Raw genomic sequence first — 18,248 nt, forward strand, 5'->3', positions numbered from 1 at the left:
CCAAAAATTATAATTTCAAAACTGAAAAATAAAATCAAAATTAATATAATTTTAACATAATAAAATAAACATTGTCCACATCTTCATAATCAAAAAATATATAATTAAGTTATATGGATATATTTATGATTTAAACTTTTAATCTTAAAAAAATAAATTATATTATTATTATTATTATTATTATTATTATTATTATCATCATCATCATCATCATCATCGATATAAATGGTATAAACGATATGTATCGATAACTCGATACGTATTGATTTTCGATATATTTCGGTATATACCGATGCTATCGATATATACCGTATATTCGATATAAAACGGTATATCGTGGTATAAGAAAATTCATATCGTTATCATACCGAAAACTTTCGATAAGGTATTGTACTGTACCGAAAGTTTCGGTATACCGAAAATTCGATATATTTCGATATTTTTCAATACGATATGATCGATATACCGTTTTTTCGGTATATTTACCCAGCCCTACTCCACACACTCACAACATAATAAAATAATACTACTATAAACATGAGTAATTTTAATAAGTGATGTGGATCCATTTTATTTTGATGTGAGTATAGAGTAGGAGTGGAGTAGGGATTGTGGAGCAGGAGATCCACATTGGGAGATTTGATCTGTTGAGCCCCTAAATTGAGCGTTGGTGTGAGCGACTTCCACGTCATCAATAAGCTCATTTTATTTCTTTTCTCTTTCTTTATCGTTCTCCATTTTTGTTCGTCTTCATCTCTTCTAAAATACAATTTCTTTCTCTCAGAGATTAAGTAATCATAGAATTTTGCAGTTATCTATGTAATTCTTTCTTATGCAAATAATCCCTCTGATATTTTGTATCTTTGAAGTAAGAACTTAAATGCAATTTGCAACTTCCCCCTTCATCAATTGGCTATCGGAAATGAGCAATTGCAAGAAAATCGCACTACATCTTCTCTGCTAAAGTAAATAAGATATCTGCAATGCTGGAAATATATATAATTGCGTCGTTGGCGTGAAATTAAGCTATAATTGAGTCTGATTTACAAAATTCGATGAGAATCGCGATGCGGTGGAAATCGCACACAAGTTTTCAGGGTTGTGTATGATGAATTCGACAGCTATGGCAATACTTGCTCAAACACACCTTTATGTGGCGAATCGCCGGCAAAAATGGTCCGGGAGACGTGACAATAGAAAGCTCTCAAATCGAAAAATTAGCATTTAAATTGAGGAAAAAGTTAATTAGTTGATGTCACTACAAGATAAAGGTTGTCCAAGGACGCTTTTTAATTCAATTGAGGACGTTTTTTTTTGTGTTTTTAAATAAACTACCTGACGCCTCAAAAAGTACCCTTACAGGAAGTGTGCCAAATACAATCAATGACACTTTCAAATAGGTAATTAATTTTTTGTGACGCTTTAAAACGCGTCTCCAATATATTTGGGACGATTGCAAAATTGAGTCTCCAAATATATTTGGATACGCTTCTAGATAGCATCTCAAATTACATTTGGGACACTTTTAAACAGTGTGTCCAAATAAATTTGTTTTTGGGACACTTTAAAAGCGTCTCCAATATATTTAAGATATCCCTAAATGATTTCTCCAATTATAATTTAATCTAGGATTAATAGCCTTTATATACATAATAATACGTGAAAGATAAAGAGAAATTGCTAAAGACCGAATAAGAACTAAAATAATTTCATTTATCTCAAAAAGGCTGCAGTCAGCATCCAAGCTTTTTACAATTATAGAAAGACATATACTAGAAAATACAGTCTTCCATCAACTAAAACAAGGCCAAAACAGGGCAAAAGAAACAAGACATTCAGCTCTGGTCTCGGTTCAGCATCTCAACTGCATTGGCAACATAAAAATAATGAATAGTGGAAAATTAATACATGAAAAAACAACACTGGAGAAGAAGAGTACATGGTATCCAATTTTCCATAACAAGAACCAACCAACAAATATTTTGATGCAATAAATCAAGGGAAAGGGTAACGGCATTATACCACGAACAAAGTATGTGGTGACTCCATTGTCTCAGACTCGTTGGCATTTGGTCTTGATAAAGGTCAAGTCCTCTCCTTGTAATATGAAAGTAAAGCAGTGTAAACATGAAAGTTTGACAGAGATCCTGATAGAGGCTGCGCATTAACTGTGATGAAAAATACGACTCAGATAAGTTTCACTAATATCCATATCTGGTTTATGCAAATGTATTTAAGTAATCCATGTTCTATCCTCATGCAAGGGGAGACAAATATATATCTGAATATAGAATGAAACGCCATTACCTCCCCATTTTGTAGAGTCAAACCAAAATGTTTCCATGCATTCTTCTGGCATAGCAATTCAGCATGTCAATATATCTGAAATTTCATAAAACTTGGTCATAATGGAGAATAAGTGGAGGGGGATGCTAAAAATGCATATAAGTATAAAGCAGCAAAAGAAATGTGAAGGTAGATTTCTACTCCACTTACTATATCCTCCATAATATTTTGCATCTTGATATCCATCATTGTACTTGTTAGTCATAACCGAACCAACAACTTGCATCACATACACAAAAGTGACCTTTTCAGAGGGATAAGCTTGAGCCCCTGCAACATACATGAATTTCAGCATTTAGGACACAATAAATCTCAATGGGAAGAAACAACAATATGATCACATAAAATTAGTGACAGCACATTGCAATCTGATGAAAAGCAAGAGAAGATAAGCACAAGTGACTTTCTATTGTCTAGCCTTTTCATGCTCGATAATGTCAGCAATTTTGGATCAACGACCTCCAATAATGCATTTAACTGCTTGGGCTACTGTTTTACAAAAGCAGAATTACCGGATTAACTTCTTCCCGAATAAAGCAACCCAGTGTTATGGCGTGTCCATTTTCACGAACCAGCAAGATGCTTTACTGTAAAAATATTTGTATTAACATCAATTCTGCATTGCTCCCCACCTCATATACACTTATAAATCAACAAGAGAGATGTTTCACATATAAATATAATAAATATCTATAAAATCAAGCTAACTAACCTTAGAAAGTATCTTCCAATGCTTAGAGTCGTGAGCAGAAATTTCAACTTTCATTGTAGAGTTCCTGTTCAGTCTGAGAACAAGCATCAATATTAGGAAGATCATCCAAGTTAAAAGAAATACAAAGATGAAAGCAATCGCAATGGCATTTAGAAATCGAGCTTTTGTGATATGTATGTACCTTGGGTAAAATTTTAAGTATTTACTTCATTTCTTCTATTAGCTTCCAGAATCCTATCAGCTTCCAGAATCCTATCAGCTTCATCTATCACAATGCACTACATACTTCAAAAAATGAGCATAGAAGTAAGGCAAGAGTTGTATGACCACAACAACTAACTAGATTCTGAAGGATGTAATGTTTTGGGAAGCTCTATAATTAAAACTTTGCAACAAAGATGAAGTGATCTTTGGCAAGAACTAGAAAACTTTGTCATTTGTAATAAACGAAACTTCCTCAATGCAAATTAAACTGAGATAGATGCAAAATATGCAATGGTGGTGAGTTGTATGTATTGAAAATAGAGTAACCTAAACAATAAGCTAACAAGATACAAAACCATCTTTAACTAATTCAGAAATAACATCTGCACTTTTCAGTACAACTTGGATAGGAAAACTCAACACAGGTTGCCCCAAGATTATCTAGTTTGGAAATATATATATAGTGGTAATAGTTTCATGAATTTAATATCATATAGTGTCTCTTTAACGTACAACCAAGCAGACACTGCAACAGTTTCAGTAGCACAAGCAAAAACAGCAGGACCTGCTTTAATGAAGGGTATTATAGCGCTATTCATGTATTATTCATAAGTAAATTCCAAACAAGTTTTACATCAATTATGCTCAATTATCCTAATTTGAACAAAATGATCTAAATTCAGCTCCCCTACAAAACTAGACACATCGAAAGTATACAATTTCTGCCGAATCTAGAAATTTTTATATTAATTTTAAGGAGTTGACAATAGCATACCTAATCATAAACTGATACTTGATTGATGACATATCTGATTAAGATCTCAACATCATATTTAAAACAAGACCTCCACATATAGCATAACGAGAGTTCTGTCGCGGCGGTCATTTCAGCCGAAGACAGTGAGGAGCGAGGGGAGAATGGATCAGAATTTGAGGAAATTTTTTTGAGATTTACCGAGAGAGGAGCTGGAAGCTGTCGACGACGGTAGCTCGCGCTGCAGGTCGAAGGCCGAGAAAATTTCGTGAGAAGTAGCGTTCGACCGATTGTGATGATGCGGGAAAGACTCGCCGTCGTATAATCGGAGAGGGAATTCAAACGAGAGATGGCAGATTTCGGCGATGGATTCGCGATTTCAGGAGGAATTGATCGATTTGGAGGAAGATGAATGAGGGAAAAATGAGGGCAGATTAGGGGAAGGTTAGCGTGAATCAGTAAGAGGGAGAATCAGATGTGAAGGGTGGAAGGAGGATACACCAACCGGCGGCGACTTTCGCCGGAGAAGAAAATAATTTTCTGTGTTTTGCAAAAGAGAGATGATATTGGAAAAATAAAATGTGCCCTAATATTTTACCAATCTTTTTTAGATTAAAAAAAAATGCTAATTGTTTTCCCAATTCAAGTACAGTATAGACTTTTAGAAGCTATTACTCAATGCGTCCCTAATAAACCAGGTATTTAGACACGCTTTCTTAGTGCGTCTCTAATTTACGTATTTAAGGACACATTTAATTAATGCGTCTCGAATTTAAGAACACTTCTTTTTTTCATCTTAAATTTTAGTCATTTTAAAAATTTTTGAATGCAAGTAACTGCGTCTCTAATTTTGCATCCTTACAATATAGATTTGTTGTAGTGTGTTCCTCTCGTGACGATGGTGGCGGCAGACATGTCTACGACGGATTGGATATTAATCAACGAATCAAGAGCATTTTCTTAATTTAAAATCGCTGATATGGAGCCTGATAGGTCCTCTTGAGGATGATGTGCAAAGGCCATAAGAGATTTGGTTGGGGAGAAAGAGCTGCATCAAAGGGGAAAGGAGACTGAATTGCAGAACAACAGATAATAGGAAAATAAAATAAAGAGAATTGATGACGTTGGAGCGAATGGAGAATATTAAGGAAAATTCATTTACACATCAGCAGTCGCTCAGCTAGCGCTCATATAGAGTCGCTCAGCTGAACAATTCTCTTACAAACAAACGAAAAAGATATATTAGAACAATTAATAATGAATAGAGGAAATACTATTTGTTTGGACTTAATACACAAACTGTCTGCTATGATTATGAGCGAGTAACGTAGGTCAGGAACTGTGGATTTTGCTGCATGTGCAGACTGCTGAGAGCATCTCAAAGGGGAGAGGCAAATGAAGAGGTAAACTAATATAACTACCATTTTTATTTTTATCTTTTTTTTCATAAAAATCATACTCTAAGGGAAGAGATATTTGAGAAGATATTATACTTTTTCCCATTTTGAAGAGGTATTTTTACCTTCCTATCAATGGAGAGGTAAAAATCTTATAACTACCATATTTGCTTTCTTTTCATGAAAAACCATTCTCCAAGGAGAAATGCATTTGAGAAGGTATTAACACTTTATATTTTCTAATGCATTTTGTACTATTATTTTATTTTTAAAAAATAATTTACCTTTCTATACACCTTTTCCCTTCGGAATGTGTTACTTTTTAGAAGGGTATATTTCACTTTTTAAGAAGGTATAGACATAATATATCTTTTCTACTCCCTCCGTTTAATAGTAATATAGGCGTTTCGTTTTGAGCTCTCGTTTTGAAAAAATAATAATAAATAGTTAAAGTGAAGAGAGTGTAAAGTAAGAGAGAGAATAATGTAGTGAAGAGTCTTCTCTACAATATTCTCTTTCTTACTTTACTATTTCTCAACTTTAACTATTTATTACTACTATTATTTTTTCAAATGAGTGCTTAAAACGAAACGCCTCTATTACTATGGAACGGAGGGAGTATATACCTTCTCCCCTTGGAGATACTCTAAGTGCTCAATTCAAGCACGTACGTGGTATGATAGTTTGAAAATTATGAGTTGTTTTTTCCTATTTTCTTTTCTATTAATTGTTTTCGTAATTTAGTATTTTGCATGACCTAATTTATGGCATGTGAGAGTTGTGAATGCTTAAAATAAACTTATAAAATTGATGTGATAATACATTATTTTCTTATCCATGAAAAATGGTCTCATTTTATCATTTATAAATGTCAACAAAACACAGTCTCATTTCAAAAAATAAAAACTTTTTCTCATATTTTATCCATATTTCTCTTTCTCTCACGTACTTATTTTCTCCCTATGTTACTTAATCTAATTACCATTTTTTTTTATTAAAATACGTGACGTTTATAATAGACTATTTTTTTAATTTATTCAATGGGTAACAATGATTTCTAAACTCGACCCAAAATATATAAGCCCAGTTCAACTAAAACTAGTGGAGTACGTATACTGATTTACAAAAGTACAAAAATACTTAGAAAACTAGAAAGTCAAACAACTTAAATGGGTATCAAAATTTGGAGGACGGAGGCAGTACTAATATAAATAAAAATTAGTACTATTATTATTAAATAAAAAAGAAAGAACCCCTAAAAGCAGAAGAGAGGCGCCGCAAGCTATTGTTGTTGACGAGAGAGAAGGAGGCTGCAGCGATGGGTAAGAGACCGAAGAGTTCAAGGAAGGGAAAGAAAGAATGGAGGGCCAACATAAGCACTGAAGATATTGAAGATTTTTATGATAAAACCACAAAAGATGCTCTTTCCGGTGGTTCTTTAGCTGATGTCCCTAGTGATTCTCTTTTCTTCCTTGATAAATCCAGAGGTATCAAACTTCTCTTTCATTCTTACATTTATAATACATCAAAACTAGGGCGGACATCCTTTATTTCAATTGAACCTAATCCTTAGTAGCCAATTTGAATCCCAATTCAGTTTGTGAGTTAGTGAAACTTAACAAGAAAGGTTTTTTGATGAAATAACCTCTAAATTATGCACCATAGTCGGCTGTATGGAGTCATGAATTGCTCTAGAAATGCTGTGTAATTGATAGTATTAGCTTTTCCTTATTTGAAACTAGCTATTAGTAGTATATAGTACTTTTGTTATTGATGGTTTTTGGATTCACTAGTGTATTTAGCTTGTTTCTTAATGAACTGTTTGGAGTATAATATATTACTATAGGCCTTGTTGTGATGTTCTTCTTGAGAGTTATGATTAGATTGTAACAAAATAGAGATTTTCATTTGCAGATCTTTCTGTTAAGCGGAAGATTGAGAAAAACAGAGAAAAAGTATTGCGATGTGATAGTGTGTTGCAGAGAAACCCTTTTATTAAAGCTATTCCTTCCTCTACACAGAATAAGCAAAAGTCCAAGAGAAAGGGTAAAGCTGTATCCACACCAGTAGATGAAGATGCTGCACAGGGCAACGTGAAGGTTAGTTTTGTCTCGAATTGCTTCAGACTGAGTCTGCAAATGATTCTTATATTTTTAATCCGACCATTTCAGGATGAAAGTGCGCATGTTTCTGGAGTTCTTGACTTGTGGGAAGAGAAAGGTAACTCTATGTGCGCCCGTGTGTGTGTGTGCATAAATTCATGCATATGGGTCACTATTTCTCTCAACTATGGTTTGGGATGACCATTTGTTATATCTAACAGGGCTTGCTATTTCACTTTTGCAGAAGGAGTGAAGGCAAAAATAAAAAAGGTATAACATTATTGGTTGTGCACTTTTGGTGTCTGCATGTGTAGCCAAATTATATAATTATATTGTTCAAGAAGCATTATGTGATGAGCGGTATGTCTAGATTTTGATAGTTTCTGAGTTGTCTCTATATGCATCAAAAACTTCTTGATGATTATTATCTATGCGGTTAATTAACAATTAATAATGACAGAAGCCCAAGACTTGCATTATTCCTGCTGTTGAGGTTGAACATCCTGGATGTTCATTCAATCCTCACCCTGAGAGCCATCAGGTTGGCAGCTATCTTATTTATGTAATTTCATCATTTTTCTTTTTCTTTTTATATCAATTGTTGATCCCTGTACTCTATTATGATAGGACGCTTTAGCTCGTGCTGTTGCAGATGAAATGCAGAAAATGTACCAGCATGAATTGGGGCCTCAACCCATCCCTTTAGTTGTCCCTGGTGAAGCTATTGATGAAGAATATGTTTGTACCTCATCCTGAACTGGTTACTTGAAATGAATATTACGTCTACATATTTATGTGCTTATGAAAGTTTCTACACTTCCCTCTTATATGCGTCAGAAATATTTCCTTGAGGCAGATGCGGATGGTACCGATGATGATGAAAATGAAAATCAGGCTGATGGAGGAGACGAGGATGCAGAAAAGAGGTGATAGTCATTTTTGCCTTGGTTCCATTTGATCATCTTATGTTTGTTTCCTTTTTCTGCAAGGATAATTGAACTAGTTGCTTTGATTTGTAAAATAATGGTTCTGATGTCCGGTATGGTAATTGTGATGAAAACTAAGCAGTTCTCAGAAAACCAAAAGGGTGACAAGGGTAGAGTTTAACCGGAGGGCTAGAAGGAAGGAACGATTGAGAATTGAAGCAGAAGACAAAAAAGTGAAGGGACTTTCAAAAGAAATAGACAGGTAAAGAGCTAATATATCTTCAATCCAAGATAGGCGTGCTTTACTTAAAATCACTATTTGGTTCTCTGCAGTTTACCTGAAATAATGGAAGAAATTGCAAAAGAGGATGAAGAGAAACATAACCGACATCTCCGAAGGATTGTTGCCAAACAAGAAAGATTGAAAGCTCGTCCATCTCGCTTGGGAAAGTACAAGTATGGCATTTGATAATACACTTGTTTAACCTTTTATCTTCCATGTATATGAAGTTCTGTTGAAATAGGAAGCTACCACAACTACATGGATTAAATGTTCTCTTGATAATTTTCACTTATACTAATCCATTAATCAACTTATATCTTATCTTGCATATATTTGCATCATATTTTTCTTAGTCAATTTCTGTTTCTGATTGCAACGAAGTATTCCAGTGAAGTATCAATATCTTGGATGTCTTATGTATCCTCTGTTTCAGATTTGAGCCTTCTCCACTCCAAGTTCTATTGACCGAAGAGAAAACTGGTTCACTTCGGCAGTTGAAGGTTTTTCATTTGGCTTTTGTCATTTCTTTTTCCAAATTAAACGAACATAATTCTCTTATCGACATTTATGAGTTAATGACTTGCTGTTTTGTTTTTATATGCATCTCTTCTGGAAATAGGGCTGTTGTACACTAGTCAGAGATCGTTACAAAAGCCTAGAGAAAAGAGGACTGATTATCCCAACAAAGAAGGGTAGCAGGTTAGTTCAACTCTCTTATTAGCAAAAATGCTTTGCTTTAAGTGCTTTTTGCAGGTCTAGTAAATTATCTTTTGATATTTCGTGTATCGATTGCTTTTGTTTTGATGCTTTGCTTTGTCACTTTCCCTTTCGAGTTCATACATGAACCCCAAATGTTTACGTCCCAATTATTGCTTTTAAAAGGGCTTTTATTTTGGATTTTATTCTTCTTCTGCTGATTTGAGTGTCTAACATTTGTTATGATATCTATCGATCGCCCTGAGCAGGAGGTAGAATGGTTTCTTTGTGAAGACGAAGTGGAATATGTAGAGTCGAGATAGCGAGATGAGAAAGTGAAGCTGTTCTTCCAACGGTTTAAATAGCAGGGAAAATCAACAGCTGGTTTAGAACCAAATAGAAATATCCCCTTTCGTCGCACTAAAATTTTCGTTTTTATATGTTTTAATTTTCGTTTTTGTATGTTATAATGTTTACAATACTGCACCTTTTTGGTTATTGAAATGTAGTATATGCAAGTGTTGTAGTTTCTTAGCTCTTTGCTATACTTTGTCCAAACTAATTTATGTATGCTTACTGAGATGGTTGGAAAATATTTGGGAGTTTACTAAGAACTGTCGATGGTGCAGGCCCATTTCATAATTAAGAATGATCAGGTCACAGTGCATAATTATTATAAATAATTTAATAGGTGTTTATAAAAGGTAGGACATGTTTCAATTTCGTGTCTCCAAATGTGAGATGCGTTTCGATTTTATGCATATTGCTTGTGCGTCACTTGTGTAAATCTTGTGGTCATGCCACACCTATTTTCTTCACTGACCATATTAGATACTGCGCAATGATAAACAACCAAATTTTGTACAACCAAAATAAAGTTATATTAATAATTTGATGTATTAATTATATATTAAAATTATAAATATAGTAAGTGGATAAGTTAAAAAGACTTATTAGCCTTTAACCTCATTTTTTATATTTATATTTGAATTTTCTTTCTATTATTTTTAAAATTTGAATTAAAGTATGCACTAGTTACATATATAATTCTAAAAAAATAAAAAAATTATAAAAAATCATAAATATATAACCACAATATTATGCACTTTCCATGTACTATATATGTATCTAATATTTTAATTAAATTCATAAATAAACCTATTTTTTTGTCAAATAAACAAGAATTTGGTTGTACAAAATTTGGTCACATAGATTTATTGATACTCCCTCCGTCTCCGATTAAGAGTCACACTTTTTCATTTCAGTCCGTCCCCAATTAAGAGTCACACTTCATTTTTACCATAAATAGTAAGTAGGTCTCACATTACACTAACTCAATTCACTCACATTTTATTATAAAACCAATATAAAAAAATGGGTTCCACGTTCCACTAATTTTTTCAACCAATTTTTCTTTACATTTCTTAAAACTCGTGTCTGGTCAAAGTGTGACTCTTAATTGGGGACGGAGAGAGTACATAACAAATATCTTTTATGTTTACTTTCCACAGTTAGGTCTTTTTTTCTTTTCTCTTTTTTGGTTATCCTATAAAAGACAACCCTCCAAAAATAAGCGTGCTTAATTAGCGATGAGCACACGGTATTCTTTAGTAAAAGGCAAAAGAATAGCACCCTCATTTAATACAAAGTTAAACAATTTCTTAAAACTCGCACCAGATCAAATTGAGACAAACTTTGTAGGACGGAGGGAGTACTTAAGAGTTGATTTCACAGAGATGTAATAATTACTACTTAATTATTATTTTCAACAAAATATCATAAGCAGAAGAAGACACATAAATAAATTCAATACAAACAAACACTAATATTGAATGTATACATAATATTAACTGTTAGTATTATATAAAAGATTATGTGAAAAATAGTTAATATTGTTGGTAACATAATTGTGTTCATCAATAAAAAAATTAATAATAAAACGTTAGGTTTATATAAGGTGTTGAAGTTGTAAATGGTTTTGTATGTTTATAGTTGTAAATGTAATGGACAATTAAGTCTTGTGTGCACATAAATTGGTAAAATATGGTCATAACTAGCAATCACACTATTTTCTTAATGCAAAATACTTTCTCCTTATCATAAAAATAAGGATAATAAGGACATTTTTCCATTTTGGGATGTCAAATAAAAATATCGCCTTACTTATTTGAAAAGTTTCTTTCCACTTTCTTTCCACAGAGTACTAAAATAACTAAATACTTACCTTACTCATTGTTCTTTCTCTTCAAAAAATAAAATATTTTCTCATGACAAAGACAAAAAAAGGTGGACTAGGTGGGACATACATGTGTAACTATTGAGCAATGAATTGTCTTTATTTTGAGTTTAGGTTTTAGCACATAATTATAACAGCACAAAGTTCATAGCTCACCAATTGATAATTCCTGTGTGGAGGTAGGTAGATAGCATTTTTCATTTTAATGGGACGACAAAAAACCTTTTATGATTCTAATTATTTCTCAATTATTTTCAGTCACATCTATGTAATGATTATGTAGCGCCCTCCTTCACCCCCTGTTCCCCCCTTCTTCCCTAGTTATAGCAGAATCGACTTCCATAAAAGAAAAGAAAACAGACATATCAAAGATTAGAAGATGAAAGATTAGAATAAAATAGACATAGCAAAGATTACAAAACAGAGTCTTTGCCCATTAAAACCTTAGAAAGGTCAAACAATGGACACCGTTTGCACTAATTCAAAGCAGACAAATCTGAGCTACTTATATTCACCAAAATTAGATGTAGCCAAACATCTAACAGCCCCAAAAGTCAAATCTTAGACATCAAATTCAATAAGTCTCAAACCTCCCAATTTACAGCCTCATCCAATCAAATTTGTATCAGATTCACCTAGTCAAGCTCTACCAAAATTTAGTAACTATCTCCAGTAGTGGCAGCATCTTCATTATCTCCAGCTGTGGCTTCACCATCTCCAGCTGTGGCAGCATCTTCACTATCTCCAGTTGTAGACTCCTTGGCTTCTTTACTAGGTTCACTATCTGTAGCTAAATCAATAAATTTTGAAATTATTCAGTTGAACAATAACAACCCAGAGTCAGAAAAGAGTAAACAAGTCTTACAACACATAGTGAATACCAATTCAGTTCAACGATAACAGTTAAATTGATCAATAGCCAAATTTTGAAATACAACTTAAGGTTCATATGTGGCATTATCAGAAACAGACTTCACAATTAAGCTAGCAAAGGAAGAGATCGTAGTTAGACAAAACTATAAACTGAAAGATAGAATGGCAGTTATATTATAAGAAAATGGAAGCATAAAGATAAACATACCTGGACTTGCCAGAAGCTTTCAGAAAGTTTTTAAGAAGCTTAAGATCATTGCATCGTGTGACAGCGGCAATCTTGCATGATGAATCCAACTTGCCAGTAAACAATCTTTGAAGCATCTACAAACAAAATAAGGCATGATTACAGTTATCACAAACAAAAAAGGACAACCAAACAAGAAATGAAACCTGATGGCGAAGTTGGAGTTGCTTTTGCAAGAATGACATTCCATTCAAGTACAGAATGTCCGAAACTACAATGCTGACAATGATTTCAGCATCTTCCCAATGTGCGTTGGGAAGATCCTGCCATTTTAAACACAAAGTAAGATAAATGAGAGAAATATAACTAAATGCATCTAAAGCCAAAAGATGTACCTCAATCGATAAACTAATCTTTCTCCTTTCATCAAAGGCGCAAACTTTGCAATCCATTATAAAGGACTTCATATTCTGGGATCTTACTCTACATTTAAGAGATAAATGTCAATAAACATAAATAAATAACGATAAACAACGTATTAATTCATTCAAGTAAAAAGTACCTCTTCATTATGGCAAGAATATCGGGAAAACGGTTTGTGATCAATACATTATCCACATATATCTCAATCATGCCATTTTCTAGACCATGTATCTGCACATTAAATTGCAAAACATCAAAAAATTTCTTAAAAATAAATATAAAATAAAGTTATTTCATACCTGAGCACGTATTACATCCCCATAGTCATTAGACTCATAGGTGAAATCATTAGACCCAAATATTTGAAACAGCTCGGATCTGTCAAGTATAGGTTCAGCCTCCATCAACTTTAGAGGAATGCCAGGAGCAAATCCTATAATCTCTGGCAGATACATATATCCAATGCATGGATAGGGATGACAAAAGGCATCACAAAATGCTCGAAAAGACTTGTGCAATTGATAAATTCGGTTACAAAGATCTACAGCCTACACATGGAAAAATAAAATTGATGATAATCGGGACAATCAAGATAAACAATTTGTACAGAGAATTAACTAGAACAATTACTAAAGGAAGTACTTTCTCAAGATGCAGAGGAATGTCAGGGTCCTCAGGAGAAATGTGTGCATACACAGTAGCACAAGCGAGGCCATGCAGAATCACATTCTCAGGAACCTTTTTCCAAATGGGCTGCAATTAATAAACATGAACTATAAATAGAATGCTAATAAAGTCGAATTAGAATACTTCTCAAAAAGAGGAATCAGCCAGATTATAAACCTGTAGCAGCCGAACCAAGGTCCCAGCTTCAAATTCCGAAGCATGATTGAACATACCAAGCAATGCATACAGGTTTCTGTTAGCCCAAACTGTTTTTTTTTCTTTCTTCCTTTTGACATTCTCCTATATTGAAGATATAAAATACATTAATATAGTATTTATAAAATATAAAATAGTAGTATGAGTTATTACCACTAATGCGATGATCTTTGAAAAAAGATACTCAACGGTAAGCTTTTCACGTTTGAATATTAACTCTACTGGTCTGTTGACTTCAGCAACAAATGCTAAGTCATGCTCCAACAACTGATCTTTTATAAACTCCGGGGTCTTGTTAGATGATGCAGCGATTGCTTCGATGATAGCATCTTTAGAAGCTTCAATTGTGTAAGAGTTATCACCATCAACATAAGTCCTTGCAAGTATAGAAAGGACTGCAAACAAATTTTGAGGAGATATCTTCATGAACGTCCTAAAGATATTGCAAGTAATATCTTGTAGATCATGCTCAGCCGCCTCTGCCTCTGACACAGCAACCAAACAATTGGCCAGAAACACAAATGGAACATCACCACCAAGCTCCCAATGTACTACATTAGATAGAGTGTAATCAGATGGACTTCTCTTCAGTTCGACAAGTGTGGTTGGGGAAGCCATACTGTAGGAAAATGAACAATTAGATTAAAAAACATACCATCCATTATATAATCTATGATTAGAAGGACAAAACAATAAAATAAGAAAACATAAGAACCATTAGATAACATATTAATACACAACCATATAAATTGTAATAGTACATCAAAAATCCTAGTTAATGGGCCACCAAAGGAGAAAATGAAAAACATAGGATCCAAAAGCAGAAAAACATAAATGATGCACATATAGCAAAATAAAAGCATTAAACAATGCTCACTAGCCCCCCGCAGTCTGATCGCCTCCAACAGTCCAATCATAGTGACAATTCAACAAATACAAATAAGAGTGGAATAACAGAAGATGATGGAGATTTCAACGAGAATTCCATAAACAGGACAAATTATTTGAATATTCCAATTTGCGCAGCAATTCCAATCGCACTCTATGATGAACAGTAAGCACAGGATCATGGTGTACATCACAATATGGTAACTGAACATCCTACTACAGATACATATTAGGTTTCTGATTTCTTGGCAGAGAAATTAAATCTTGGAGAATCTCTCTAATGGCATAATTAGTTTACATAATAAATGATGGCAATTAATTTGTAAAATACAGTAGAACCTAAAAACCAAACATGGGCCGACATATATACAAGTGAATGCACGTGTGTGTGTGTGGAAGAGAGAGTTGGGGAGATGCTACATGCATATATATGCATTCAATGAAGGTTACCTGTTGGGTGTATTTTTTAATTCCTACTCTTATCTAGAAGTTTCATGGTGTAAGACCTACTACTCTTATTGTCAAAGTATGGTAAAATTCCACATGTATACAAGCATACATGTAGTAGTAGTGCTCTACAAATACGAATGGAAACAAAAGATGGACATTTCAACGAGAATTCCAAAAACAGAGTTCATTAGTAGAGAAAATACAAGTATCAAACCCTAACCTCCAACCATCTGATCTAAAAATACGAATAAAAGGGGAAAAATTAACACAAGAAGATGGAGAGTTACCTGATGAGACAATGTGAAGCGATCACAATCCTACAACACAATCTGATCCCGATGGTAAGCACAAATAAGAAACAAGTAGTAGGAAATTAACACAATCCTCTCTACTCTCTAGCTAGGAGAGACTAGAGAGAGAAGTGATCAGGTGATAGGCATGTGCCGGTTAGAATCCAGGATCCGCGCCAAAATTAAACATCGTTTCCTTTATTTTGACCCGATTAAAAGTAGTGACATTAATTACATAACAAAATATCAAAATGGTATGCATTGCCAATTAGCAAAGAATGTTATATAATATTTAATATTTAAGTAATATATAAACTGGTAAAATAGAGATTGGACGGATCCTTTGATTGAGGAACAATATAGATTGAATGGATAATTTGCTTCAAGGACAATGGAGATTGAATGCATTGGATTGAATGCCTCCATTAGAAAAAATAAAGATTGCATGCATTCATTCCATTAGATTTTGGAGAAGAAATAGTGGATAGAAAAAGCATGAAGATGGGAGATGAAAATAGGATGAATGCAAAAAATACTTGTATTTATAGGAGAAAATGAAGAAGAGGAGTTGTATTGGCATTCATACTCTGCCATACCAAGAGGAAGCGCCGCTTCTTATCAACCTAATAACTAATCTAAACCTAAAAAATTGGAGAGGCGCCTAATAATGGTGGCCTAGACTAGATGTGGTTGGTTTACAAATAGGCTTTGATTGGCCCAGCAACATTTTAAAATACTCCATCTGTCCATTAAAAATGAAACGTTTTCTTTTTTAGTTTGTCCCATTAAAAATGAAATGTAAATGTTTCCTATAATGGAAACATCTCTATCTTTACTTTTTCATCTCTCTTACTTTACTCTCTCTTCATTAACTCATAAAACAACACTATATAAAAACTCGTGCTGATTCTCAAATGTTGCATATTTAATGAGACGGAGGGAGTATGTTTTAGTTTGTTTAGGTAATCTTAGTTATTGAATGAGCGAGTTCATCTAAAAAGAAGCATACGACATCACATCGAATTCGTATTTTCTAAAGAATATATAAAAAATACACTTACTGTCACTCCCTCCGTCCATGAAATGTTATCCATTTATCCAGTTTTGTCATTTTAGTCTGTCCATGAAAAATTATCCACTTTGCTTTTTTACTATTTTTGGTAAATGGATCCTACTTTCCACTAACACTTTACACTCACATTCTATTATAAAATTAATATATAAATGCAGGACCCTCATTCCACAAACTTATTCAACTCACTTTTCTTAAAACCTATGTCGAGTCAAACTTGGACAATATTTCATGAATATAGAGAGTATGTCTTTATGAGTGAAATATCCTAAAATAACCGATGTATATGAATTATTAGTTGAGAAGATACTTAAAGATCGGAAAAATATACAAATTTAAGAGCCTTTTTTGAATAATAAAAGTCATTTAATAGAACAAATGAAAAGGAAAAAAAGATCGGTTTTGTGCTGGGGTTTGAATTCCCTTACACAGGGGAAGACTTGTACAAAACAAATAAATCAGATATAGGATCTACAGTATTTGACAGATTATGAGATTAATATATTCACATGTTAACACATAATTGCATGCTTAAAGAATATAAATCCTAAAAATGAATACTACGATTTATGACTAATCTATTTATGAAGATAGTTTCAATCAACATCAACAACACCATCTCATTTTATAAACGTATAATATCATTTTTTTCAGCCTTTGATATAATACTATTCAATTAGGATTTCGTTGGAATAGTCTTAAAATTATCTTTAAATTGATATACTTTTTGTAAAAAATAATTAAAATTTTAAAAGTTATGAAATAAATTTAAATTTTTTAATTATTTTAAGAGAAAGAAATTGATCTTCATATAGGTGGAGAGGAATAACCGTGAGGAGAGTTGTTATATTCAAAGGTCAAAATTGTTCTTTTCATTTAAATATTAAGGAAAAAAATGAGGGATCAAGCCACATAATTTAAGAAGATGGATGATCCAAATTTAGTTACTGAGTTATTACGTAAATATGCTCTATTTTTGTGGATGGAGGGAGTAATAAAGTGTTAGTATATAAATAGGATATTACCTATTCTAGTTAACACATTTTTTACTTTATTATGCCTTACTTTATTCCTTACCCACTCAACTCACAAATAAAAGCATATAATAAAATCTTGTTCCGGATAGGAAATGTTTCACTTCGAGATTTAAGAAAAATTGTTTTAAATGAGTTAAGTAAAAAAAGAATAAAGTAGAAAGGAAAAAGGTAGATAGATGAAGAGAGAGTAAAGTTTAAGAGAATAAAATAATTTTTGCCAAAAAAAGAAAATGACTCAGCTACAGTTGGATAACCCAAAAAGGAATATGATTCAGCTACGGAGGGAGTGCATTTTTTTAAATTAGTAAATGAAAATAATTTGTACCGTGCTATGGAGAGGGGGTGTTAAGGTTCATATTCTAATGCTTATAGCATCCTAATCCAAAATTAAGACCAAATCTCCATCCTTAGATTTTAAAATGAGTGGATGAGATTAAATCTTACGAATCTCAATAAATAGTAGACAAAATGTCAACAAAAAGGGTAATAT

General features: G+C 33.1%; 2 protein-coding genes, 1 long non-coding RNA gene and 1 other non-coding gene across 10 annotated transcripts; 1 reads left to right on the forward strand and 3 right to left on the reverse strand.

Annotated features, from left to right (window-relative positions):
- Positions 1 to 1,692: 1,692 nt before the first annotated feature.
- On the reverse strand, positions 1,693 to 4,621 carry LOC125219898 (uncharacterized). Of its 6 annotated transcripts, none has more exons than XR_007176235.2 (8): positions 4,218 to 4,621; positions 3,240 to 3,336; positions 3,059 to 3,131; positions 2,859 to 2,933; positions 2,497 to 2,616; positions 2,308 to 2,382; positions 2,023 to 2,168; positions 1,693 to 1,864 (listed from the first exon to the last, which is right to left on the reverse strand). It is a non-coding gene; the product is annotated as an uncharacterized LOC125219898 (long non-coding RNA). The 6 variants fall into 6 exon arrangements; XR_007176233.2 differs by having other exon boundaries at positions 3,240 to 3,343; XR_007176234.2 differs by having other exon boundaries at positions 3,240 to 3,323; positions 4,218 to 4,620.
- Positions 4,622 to 6,651: 2,030 nt separating this feature from the next.
- Positions 6,652 to 9,954, forward strand: LOC125218246 (ribosome biogenesis protein NOP53). The gene is made up of 12 exons (XM_048119882.2): positions 6,652 to 6,900; positions 7,328 to 7,512; positions 7,585 to 7,633; positions 7,760 to 7,785; positions 7,976 to 8,056; positions 8,143 to 8,253; positions 8,353 to 8,441; positions 8,584 to 8,703; positions 8,775 to 8,897; positions 9,158 to 9,224; positions 9,344 to 9,423; positions 9,690 to 9,954. The coding sequence occupies exons 1-12, from the start codon at positions 6,732 to 6,734 to the stop codon at positions 9,694 to 9,696; spliced, it is 1,107 nt and encodes a 368-aa protein (XP_047975839.1). The 5' UTR covers positions 6,652 to 6,731; the 3' UTR covers positions 9,697 to 9,954.
- A 1,007-nt stretch (positions 9,955 to 10,961) lies between these two features.
- LOC125185725 (U5 spliceosomal RNA) lies at positions 10,962 to 11,074 on the reverse strand. The gene has a single exon (XR_016134762.1). It is a non-coding gene; the product is annotated as a U5 spliceosomal RNA (small nuclear RNA).
- Positions 11,075 to 12,033: 959 nt separating this feature from the next.
- LOC125217761 (DNA ligase 1-like) lies at positions 12,034 to 16,206 on the reverse strand. Of its 2 annotated transcripts, XM_048119288.2 has the most exons (10): positions 15,647 to 16,206; positions 14,175 to 14,640; positions 13,983 to 14,105; positions 13,782 to 13,892; positions 13,439 to 13,687; positions 13,279 to 13,370; positions 13,112 to 13,199; positions 12,923 to 13,039; positions 12,738 to 12,853; positions 12,034 to 12,446 (listed from the first exon to the last, which is right to left on the reverse strand). In XM_048119288.2, exons 2-10 carry the CDS (start codon positions 14,637 to 14,639, stop codon positions 12,437 to 12,439), a joined length of 1,371 nt encoding a protein of 456 aa, XP_047975245.1. In that variant the 5' UTR covers position 14,640; positions 15,647 to 16,206; the 3' UTR covers positions 12,034 to 12,436. The 2 variants fall into 2 exon arrangements, with proteins under 2 accessions (XP_047975245.1, XP_047975246.1); XM_048119289.2 differs by lacking the exon at positions 15,647 to 16,206 and having other exon boundaries at positions 14,175 to 14,735.
- Positions 16,207 to 18,248: the final 2,042 nt, after the last annotated feature.

This window comes from Salvia hispanica, chromosome 1, assembly GCF_029641045.1.
Source record: "Salvia hispanica isolate PSC_SH4W2 chromosome 1, Shi_PSC_v1, whole genome shotgun sequence".
Classification (NCBI taxonomy): domain Eukaryota; kingdom Viridiplantae; phylum Streptophyta; class Magnoliopsida; order Lamiales; family Lamiaceae; genus Salvia; species Salvia hispanica.